Below are 10,139 nucleotides of genomic sequence, written 5' to 3' on the forward strand. Positions count from 1 at the left end.
GCCCCTCCCTGCTGGAGAAGAGCCTGCACGCCACAGCTGCTCCTCGTCCCCCCCCAGTCTTAGTGAGCTCTTCAGTCACATACTTGACCGCCCCCTGCTTAGTTAATAAAGGCTTCAGCATGGGCTAAAAAGGCCAGGTGGCTAATTTATGACCCCTTCCATTCTCTGGCTGGTTGGTTCTGTCTGTTTATTGACGTGGTACCCATCACCATGCTGCACAGGCACTAAATTTTTTAACCTATTTTAACAATACATTTTGGTAGAGCACACCATCAAGGGACTGCTGGATGGCCCTTCTGGGGCTTCCCAGCAGCTAGTTTCACTGTTCACAATTTGCTTTATAGTTATTTTCTTTACTTTCCTTTGATTATTTTAAAATAAAACCCACCTCAGGACTTTTAGCTAGCAGAGGGTAGAATGGAACCAGATTCTCTTGGAAAAACCCAGAAAGAGGGCTTCCCTGGTGGCGCAGTGGTTGAGAGTCCGCCTGCCGATGCAGGGGACACGGGTTCGTGCCCCGGTCCGGGAGGATCCCACGTGCCGCGGAGCGGCTGGGCCCGTGAGCCATGGCCGCTGAGCCTGCGCGTCCGGAGCCTGTGCTCCGCAACGGGAGAGGCCACAACAGTGAGAGGCCCGCGTACCGCAAAAAAAAAAAAAAAACCCAGGAAGTTTTGAGCAGCAGTTAGATTCTGTGTGATCAGACACACCATGAAACCCACTAAGCAGGGTTTGATGGAACCATTTTTCTTGCTGTGATCTTACTTGAGAGACCTGCCTCTACTCTCCTTAGAAATCTAGCTCGCTGCACACTCTTCATCTCTGAAACTATTGAACTGTTTGATTTATTTCAGATAGCAGCTTTTCCAGGATGTTTTGGTAGATTATAAGAGTATTACTTGCTTGATCTGAGGTTCTCGTCTCTCTTTTGGAAGATTTCATTTTATTTCTCTTCTTACAAATGGATATAAACTGCTTTATTCCTGTGTTCCCTATTCACTTTCTTTCCTTTTCCACTCTTGGAAAATTAGAGGACGAATCAATGGTTCAGTCTGATCAAAGGAGTTTGCAATCATTTTTGAGAAGTGATATTGGGACATTGTTCCTTTTATTTTTCAGCCCATCTAGTTACCAAAGAAACCTGTCATTTCACATAAAATATAGTAAATATAGCTGTGCTTAATTTGTTTTGTTTTTTTTTTTTTTTTTGGCTTAAAACTACACACATTTATTCTCATGTGGCTCTGGGGCAGATGTCTGAAAAGAGTCTTTTTTTTTTCCTTTGTTGTCTCATCGATTTGGGAAGATAGACAAATGTACTTTGTGCCTTCTGTGAATAAGGTAAAAGCAACAGTATGCCTCTGGAGTCTCTCTTTTTAAGTCATGACGCAGACAGAAGAGCAGAAAGAAGGTCAGTTCTCTCTCTCTCGGGTCTTACATAGACAGCATATGGGTTTTGTCTCTCGTTTTACAGAAGAGGAAACACGAGACTTGTTGAGTGATTTGCCCAAGGTCTCACACTTAACAAGAGCATCAGAACAAAAACCTCATCCCTCGGCAGAATTGGGCTGACTCCAGAGGCTCCCAAAGATAGTGCAGTTTCATCACCTGCTGCTGCTGTTTCTTAAAAGGGGCTGCCCTCCCCTTAGTACCATGGACAGAAGTACTGGGGACCCTTGGCTGATGGAGTCTTTCTGAAAACAGACCATCTCTCTGAGGGACAACTGATTAGAGTGGGAGTGAAAATGACTTTAATCAGGTGAAAGTCACACAGAAGGTCACTGTCTTTTTGTTTTTTTTTTAATTTTTTTAAAATTTATTTATTTTATTTTTGGCTGCGTTGGGTCTGCATTGCTGTGCACGGGCTTTCTCTAGTTGCGGCGAGTGGGGGCTACTCTTCGTTGCGGAGCGCGGGCTTCTCATCGCGGTGGCTTTTCTTGTTGCAGAGCACGGGCTCTAGGCGCACGGGCTTCAGTAGTTGTGGCGTGTGGGCTCAGTAGTTGTGGCTCGCGGGCTCTAGAGCGCAGGCTCAGCAGTTGTGGCGTACGGGCTTAGTTGCTCCGCAGCATGTGGGATCTTCCCGGACCACGGCTTGAACCCGTGTCCCCTGCATTGGCAGGAGGACTCTTAACCACCGTGCCACCAGGGAAGTCCAGAAGGTCACTGTTTTAATGTGGGTTTTGATTCCTTCTTAAAATCAAGGTGTTTTGTCTATAGGTAAATATCAGCTGCATAAACTAAATCTCAAAAATCAAATCATGACTATTGTAGCTGTAGAGAAGCTTGAGAACTTGACTCCATGTCCCACTTTTAGGAAGAGTTTTCATTCTTTTTGTCCTTAAGACACAGTAGGAATATTCTTAGTTTAGTCTCGTGTAAAGTAAAATGATAAATAATGTTTCTGGTATAAAATGTTTATCTGTTTTATCTATAAAATAGATAAACAGCAAGGTCCTACTGTATAGCACAGGGAACTATATTCAATACCTTGGGATAACCTATAATGGAAAAGAATCTGAAAAAGAGTATATACTGTATAACTGAATCACTTTGCTGTACAACAGAAACTAACACAACGTTGTAAATCAGCTACACTTCAATTAAAAAAAAAAATAAAATGGGGCTTCCCTGGTGGCGCAGTGGTTGAGAATCCACCTGCCAGTTCAGGGGACACGGGTTCGAGCCCTGGCCCGGGAAGATCCCACATGCTGCAGAGCAGCTAAGCCCGTGCGCCACAACTACTGAGCCTGTGCTCTAGAGTCCGTGAGCCACAACTACTGAAGCCCGCGTGCCTAGAGCCCGTGCTCCGCAACAAGAGAAGCCACCGCTATGAGAAGACCACGCACCGCCACAAAGAGTAGCCCCCACTCGCTGTGTGCAGCAATGAAGACCCAACACAGCCAAAACTAACTAACTAACTAAATTTATCTTAAAAAAGAAAAAAAAAACATTAAAAAAAATAATAATAAATAAATAAATAAATAAAATGTACAGAACCAAGAGATACTGTCTCCCCCCAGCCCCCACAAAATAGTCTAACCAAATTCCCTTAAAATACAATTTAAGCCAATTAAGTCCTCTTTTCTCCTTGGAAGGCATAACTTCATGAACTTTCCATCTCCATTTACATGTTGGAAAATGATTCATCTCTACTCAGTTTTCTTTCTTCTGGAGCTAGTTGTCCCCACTCCTTTAGCCTTTCTCTTTAGGTCACTCCCCTAACCCTAACCCTACCCCAAGTGCATAACTAGGTACCGATCCCTATTTGTTTTTGTAGACTCTTCAGTTTTACTAAGGTCATTCTAGTCCTTTAGGACTAATTGTTTATCCTTGTATACCTATTTCTACACATTAAACTCATGCTTGAACATTTCACTCAGCAAAGTTGTATTTTAGGATGACAGACCTTTCCTCAGTGTCAGGAAGAAATAACTTCAGGCATAAAAAGAGGCCCCAAATTATAAATTCTCATCTTCAAATTTGGTTTTCCTTGCAACAGCTAACTTTTTAGTAATTAATTGCATCAGAGACTCTTGGGCTTGAGGATTATGTTTCTTTGCCAGCTTTAATTAGAAGGAAATATAAGAGAAACAAAAACCTGCAGTCCAATTTTGAGTCTAAACAAGTCAGGTAGAGAATCTAGACAATATAGCGCAGGTTACTGATTCTGACAGTTCTGTCCAATTTTTGCTCCTTTACTAAACGTTTCCTCCCAACATTAGGGAGAGATCTCTCTACCCCACCCCCTTTTTAACAGTGCTATTTAATTAGAATACAGCTAAAGATAAGACAGAGAGGTTAGTGTTGCCAAAAATTTTGTTTTGCTGATTTCTGGAATTTTATCACTGATATTTGATAGTCACCTTTGATTAATAGACAAGGAATTAAGACTACTGATGCTTTTAAATAATTTCTATTCAAGCTGTTTTAAAATCTAAAAAGAGTATTAAGCTATTTTTTAGGTATTTAGCATCTTATGAGATAGAAAAGAAAATATTGCTATAAAATTCAGCAGTTGAAATTTATGTGCCTTGGTAAACTCCCATCTGCTCTATCTGTGGAGCGCACTCTTCCTCACCCTCCCCATGCTTCTCTCTTCCTCACCTCTTCTCTCTCTTTTTCTCTCTCTTGTAATGAGTAAGGTTAGTGTTTTGGTTCCAGGTCTTTACAGTTACTCTGTTGTTATGCTGATGGATATTTCATCCACCCAGCAGTGTCCAGGGTTATCCTCCGAGCAAGGACCACAAGGGTAGGGACCATGCCTGTCTTTGCTCAGCATTGGTATTCCCAGTTCTTAGGACAATTACTGGCATGTAGAGGATGCTTGATGAATATTGTTGAATGAAAGTCACGGTTTAAAAGAGAAAAGGAATAGTTGCAATGTCATCAGATGTATATGAGGTTAATTAGAAATGACTAGATAGTAATATCATTTATTTTTATTTGAAAATAAAATGCCCATGTGTTTTATATTGTTTTCCATCAAATTTAAAAGAATCATTCACTCAGGGAGAGAGGTTGGAAGATGATAACAGCCACTCTTGCATATTTACCAATCTTTTTTTTTTTTTTTTTTTTTTTTTTTTGTGGTATGCGGGCTTCCCTCTGTTGTGGCCTCTCCCGTTGCGGAGCACAGGCTCCGGACGCGCAGGCTCAGCGGCCATGGCTCACGGGCCCAGCCGCTCCGCGGCATGTGGGATCCTCCCAGACCGGGGCGCGAACCCGGTTCCCCTGCATCGGCAGGCGGACGCGCAACCACTGCGCCACCAGGGAAGCCCGTAGTTACCAATCTTTATAAACAGAATCCTAAAGCTATTTGACAAAAGAGATTTTCATTTAACTCTCACTATCTTCCTCACTTTCTAGTCAAATCCCCTTCCGTGCTTCTCAAAAACGCTAGAAAACAGTAAATGTCAGATTAATTTAGTATTTTACAGACTTACAATATTTAGTGTAATACTGAGAATGGATGTTGAAATCGTGTTCTTTTCCCTTTCGCCGTTGGGGTGTCTTTATTTACGGCCCTTCCTCCCCATAAAATAGCTCAGAAACGTTTTGCAAATCATTGTATTTATCTGCACTTTGCTCCCCAAGGTGAGGATTGTAAGAACATATGAAACAGCAGCTCTTCTCTGCCTCTGGCTGTCCCTCTACTCATTTAATTAGAAAAGAGAACATCTCCAACTGAAAACTAATCATGAGGAACTAATTAAAAGTCTACTGCACTTCCTTCCATCCTTTTCCTTAAACCAGGGGAGGAAAGGTTTCTAATTATTAGTGAGTGAGCATAGAGGAAATAAATCTCTTCATCTTGGATGGTAATGGGTTCACGCTCACAGATCTCTGAGGATACTGTACCTTTGTCCACGACAGGTGACAAGATTTAACCAAACTCAGAAAACAAAAACGAAAAGCACTATAAACATGTGAAGGTGAATGCCTTTAACAGTAAAGTGTTTACAACCTGTCTCAACAATGCAATCGCTATAAGGAGCTCGTGGCTGACTTTTGCTTCATTTCTGTAGGACTCTGAAGAAGAAGAAAACGACCTAGAAGCTCTTAACCGGAAGCTGATAAGTTCACAGCCTTACGTACCTGTGGAGTTTGCCGACTTCAGCGTTTACAATGCCAGCTTGGAGAACAGAGAGTGGTTTTCTTCTAAAGTCGATTTGACGAACTCAAAGGTCCTGGAGAAAGAAGTGTCCTGCAGCCCCACCACCAGCAGCATCACCAGTGGCTACTTTTCCCACAGTGCCTCCAATGCCACCCTGTCTGACATGGTGGTCCCTTCTAGTGACAGCTCAGATCAGCTGGCCCTTCAGACAAAGGATGCAGACTCCAGTGAGCATCCCGGAGCATCACTTGTGTATGACTCCAGACCATCCTCAAACAAAGAGTTGACAGAACTAGAAAGAGGCTTGGTAAAGGATAAGATAACTATGGTGCCACTCAAGGAAAACAGTGCCTTAGCCAAAGGGAGCCCATCATCCCAAAGCACCCCTGAGAAAAACTCCAAAACCTGCTGTAGGACCAGCTCATGTTCAGAACAAGATGCCTGCTCCAGCAAAAATGGCCAGCCGGCCAGGGAATTCTGCCCCAGGGAGGTGACCATAGAACACACCACAAACATCCTCGAGGACCATTCTTTCACAGAGTTTATGGGTGTGTCAGATGGGAAAGATTTTGATGGTTTGACAGATCCTTCTGCTGGAGAACTTTCGAGTAGGAGGAACCTACCAAATACAATGGACAGTAAGAGTGTCTCAGATGGGCCACAGGACCCTGGCCAGCTGTGTTCCTCGGCAGAGAGTGACCAGGTGATAAATTCCAGGGACAGTCTTTCGGGTCCTGTGCTATCAATGAGCGCACCTAATTGTGCCCCAACTGCCAGAGGCCCTTCATCACAGTGACTTAGTAGGAGAGATTCATTCAGATGTTTCTGACAGGGACAATGGGCCCACTTGGGGACCAAGTTCACATGCTGCCCAGCTGGCCGGCTCTGGCGGAGCAAGTCTGCTTTCATAGTTTCCGAGTGGGGTTATGACATATGTAGGACCAGCATATGGGTTCATGTTGAATTAAGCGTTCACCTCGATAAGGATCAGTCAATCTCGTGTTCACTCCCCGAGATGTTTAATTACGGGCTCTCCCACGGTATCCTGGTAGCATCTACCATATTTCATCACATCTGTGATTTCTTTGATTATTAGATACGCTATTATTTTATGTATCATTAAAGCAAATACTTCCAATTAAACTATATCATATCAGCAGTTTCAGAGACGTTAAAAAGCACGGGGTGGTGGTGGGGGAGAGATGCATCGCAGATTTGATAAAATACATCCATTTGGTGCCCATAGGATAAAAAATGCTTTGGGGAAGCATAGGTGAAGTCCCTGAGCAATTTAAGTGTGGGCTTTGGAAGTTACCCAGGTTGGTTTATTACAGTGTTTAATTTTCGTATTGGAACAAAATGGGTTTTTGCTAATATTCCTAAGGAAAATAATGAATTCTATAATTAAGAGTACCACCATCTCTTCCCATTCAGGGTCACTGTTTTGATCCCACACCCCAGCCATAGCTGTTAAGGGGTATGGGAGTGCCAGTCTTAGCAAAACAAAGAGCTGACAGAATTAGAAAGCAGCTCAGTGAAGGAGCAGATAATCAGCGTGCCCGTCTGTCTCTCTCGTTTTTTTTTTTGTTTTGTTTTTTTGTTTTTAACATCTTTATTGGAGTATAATTGCTCTACAATGGTGTGTTAGTTTCTGCTGCATAACAAAGTGAATCAGTTACACATATACACATGTTCCCGTATCCCTTCCCTCTTGCGTCTCCCTCCCTGTTTTGCTGGGGAAGTTATCATCCCAGTTTGCTGGCTTCTTCCCCCAAGTCTTCCATACTAGCCCTTAAAATTTCAGAGTGTGGTCATTAATACAGCATATTCATAAATAAACTGCAATAAACAAATAGTGGGGTCTCTTACAACTCAGAAAAGACTTATTTCCCCAACATAAGAATAAAATAAAGTCACTCATTACTGTTCTTGCAAAAGCTAAACAGTCATTTATTTAAAGGTCTTCAGCTTCCTTTACACTAATTTTAAGCAGAATCTGCTTTGCTGGCCTAAGTCAGCTTTTTAGTCCTTCTTCCAAGAAGTCCAGGAAGAATGTGGTCCAGGGGTTAATTCTTCACCCTGGAACCGTGCTTCTCAAACCTAAATGTGCAGTAGACTCACTGGGGGGTGTTGGGAGAAGATGCCTCTTAAAAATACAAATTCCCAGGAGTCGCTGCCCTGCACGCCTAAGGTTTTGTTTCAGTCCCCGTTGGAGCGGGGCGAGGGGTGGTATGGGGATAAGGTTTTCACAGACCCCTCTGCTGAAGGGATACAGGGTAGGGTGTCTGAGGGCTGCCCTGTTAGAAGCGCGGCCCGGCCCGCAGAAGGGGGAAGAGGGGCAGCAAACTCCCCCTCATCCCCGCCTTGTTTCGTTGCCTGGATTATTTAGAACCCAGTAACAGGAACACTACCTGATTTTTGCTTTTGAAAGGTTCCAGAATAGAATAGTGTGTCCCTGCCAAAGGTCTTGGTTTAAAAGTGGAATTTACAAAAAACATTTGTTGTATCCGGGTAATGTGGGACTGTGGTGAGTTTTTTCTTTTTTAAAAAATTGCTTCAGTATTTTTGTTATCTTGGTTTTAATTTGTTTTGACAGTGTTAAAGTCTGAGCACTTTTTAAGCACTCAGGTTTGCCTTTTGTTCTCACCTTGGTATGACTTAAGAGTGTAGACCCGGCAATACATTTTTTTTTTACTTTAACTTTAGGTCTTGCTGTCTGTCATTACTTTTCTTAGAATCTTCAGCCTTGGAGCTAGGTTCGTCCCTTGTGTAGAGTGCATTCTAGAACTGGATCCCGTAGTCAGCCAGATCCTGCAGGTCCCTCTAGGAAGAGCCCCTTGTGGGGGATGGTCCCCGTGGGTGGGGAGGGCGCGGACAGGAGCTTGCACTCACCAGCCTCTGTGTTCCAGGGGAGCACGACCGCTCCGTGAGAGGCAGCAAGCCAGAGCACCAGCCCATCTTTAAAGCATGCTGCGGCCCAGCCGGACCTCACACCAGCGCGGAGAAGCCGTGGCTTCGGGGACCACCTCCTCTCCCCTCCCGAGCCGGCAGAAGCCGCGCTTTGTCACTCGGCTGAATCGGCAGCCTCTGCTTTCTTCCAGAGAACCGAAAATCCTGGCTTAATGAAGTGGCAGTATTTTTGTGTGCACTCACTACACACCCACACTGTGTAGAAACCTCCACAGATTCAAACAAACTTTATTCTTGTACAATTTTAATCAGTTCTTACTGTAGAATCTGGAGTCAATGGTCTAATTTTTTTTTTATAAATAGTATATGTTATGTATATGAAATGGTATCTCTAGTATGTCTGGAGACAGACAAGTCTGCACACTAAAGTGGGGAGAAAAGTGGTTTGTAGAAAATCGGCAGGTACTGGACTTCGTTACAAAGCAGCTCGGGCGATCTCTCAGAACAGGCTCAGATGAAAAAGATTGTGTTGCCGAAGAATGAGGTTGGTAAATCCCTCTTTGCAGCAAAGGTTACAGAATGCCGTTCTTTATAACCAAAGAACTTACATACGACTGAATGTTTTTGCTGTCCACTCTTGTTTTATGTGTACATACGTGTTTGACTGCAAGTTCGGTGCCATACGCCCCTTGGCTCCCAGGCCACGTGCTGCCGTTCTCTGTCCTGTTTCGTAAGCACACTGAAAAATGTCACGGCTCCGTTCTTTGGTCTTCCACCTGGGCCGCCGCCTGCTGACTTGCCGTGGAATTGGAACCGTTGACAGTGACTGGGGCTCTGACCCCAGCGTTTCTGGTCCCTTGGTCCAGGCCATCCAGGCAGGTGGGATGCAGAGAGCAGTATTACTGTAAGAAAACACAGGGACAAACCAAGAGTTGCGGGGAGGGGGTGCTGATTTTCGTCTCTTTGTGGTTTTGTTTGGGGTTGGTAGGTTTTGTTGTGGTGTGGTTTTGCCATTGTTGTTTTACTTCAATTTTGGAAAATGCTGAAGGGATGGAATGAGCTGTAAAGTTCACAGGTGCCCACTTCACCGTGTTCGCAGGAGATGATTGAATACAGATGACCCTGCTGTTCGTGTCTTCATTTGTAAAATTCTGTTACCGATGGAGACTCTGAAGGATTATGTGTGTGGAAGTTTTTACAAAAGTACTTTCTGTACCTATTGTGTAGATGCCTGTACAGTTGGTCCGGATGTACAGCAATAAATGTGTCGTGGGAGTGAGAGAGTGTGTACAGCCTGCTGTACCTTTTCCCTTTAAGTTCTTAGCATCAGTAAATGAGTAAGATATTGGAGATTTTAATGCAAAGCTGCTGTTCGTGATTTTTGTGTATAGTGAGCTGACTGTAGTATTTTACTATTGTCTGTTTAAAAAAAAGAAAAACTGTAATTTATGTCCCTTTCAACTTTATTGTATTTAATTGGTACAGATTGTGTGTGCGTGTGTTTTAGAATACAGACTGTCTAATTCCGATTTTAAAACATCTGTTGTTTGTCTTTAATTACTCTGCCACTAGTTTCAGATCAATTTTCCATATTTGTTCGTACGCGTGTCCCTGTAGC

General features: G+C 43.5%; 1 protein-coding gene across 1 annotated transcript in view; it reads left to right on the forward strand.

Annotated features, from left to right (window-relative positions):
- KIF13A (kinesin family member 13A) overlaps positions 1-10,043 on the forward strand; it is a 227,081-nt gene extending 217,038 nt beyond the window's left edge. The window contains 2 exon segments of the mRNA XM_055079543.1: positions 5,523-6,320; positions 6,322-10,043. Coding sequence (XP_054935518.1) covers positions 5,523-6,320; positions 6,322-6,360 — 837 coding nt within the window. The 3' untranslated portion in view covers positions 6,361-10,043.
- The last annotated feature ends 96 nt before the right edge of the window (positions 10,044-10,139 follow it).

This window comes from Physeter macrocephalus, chromosome 18, assembly GCF_002837175.3.
Source record: "Physeter macrocephalus isolate SW-GA chromosome 18, ASM283717v5, whole genome shotgun sequence".
In the NCBI taxonomy this organism is placed as follows: Eukaryota; Metazoa; Chordata; class Mammalia; order Artiodactyla; family Physeteridae; genus Physeter; species Physeter macrocephalus.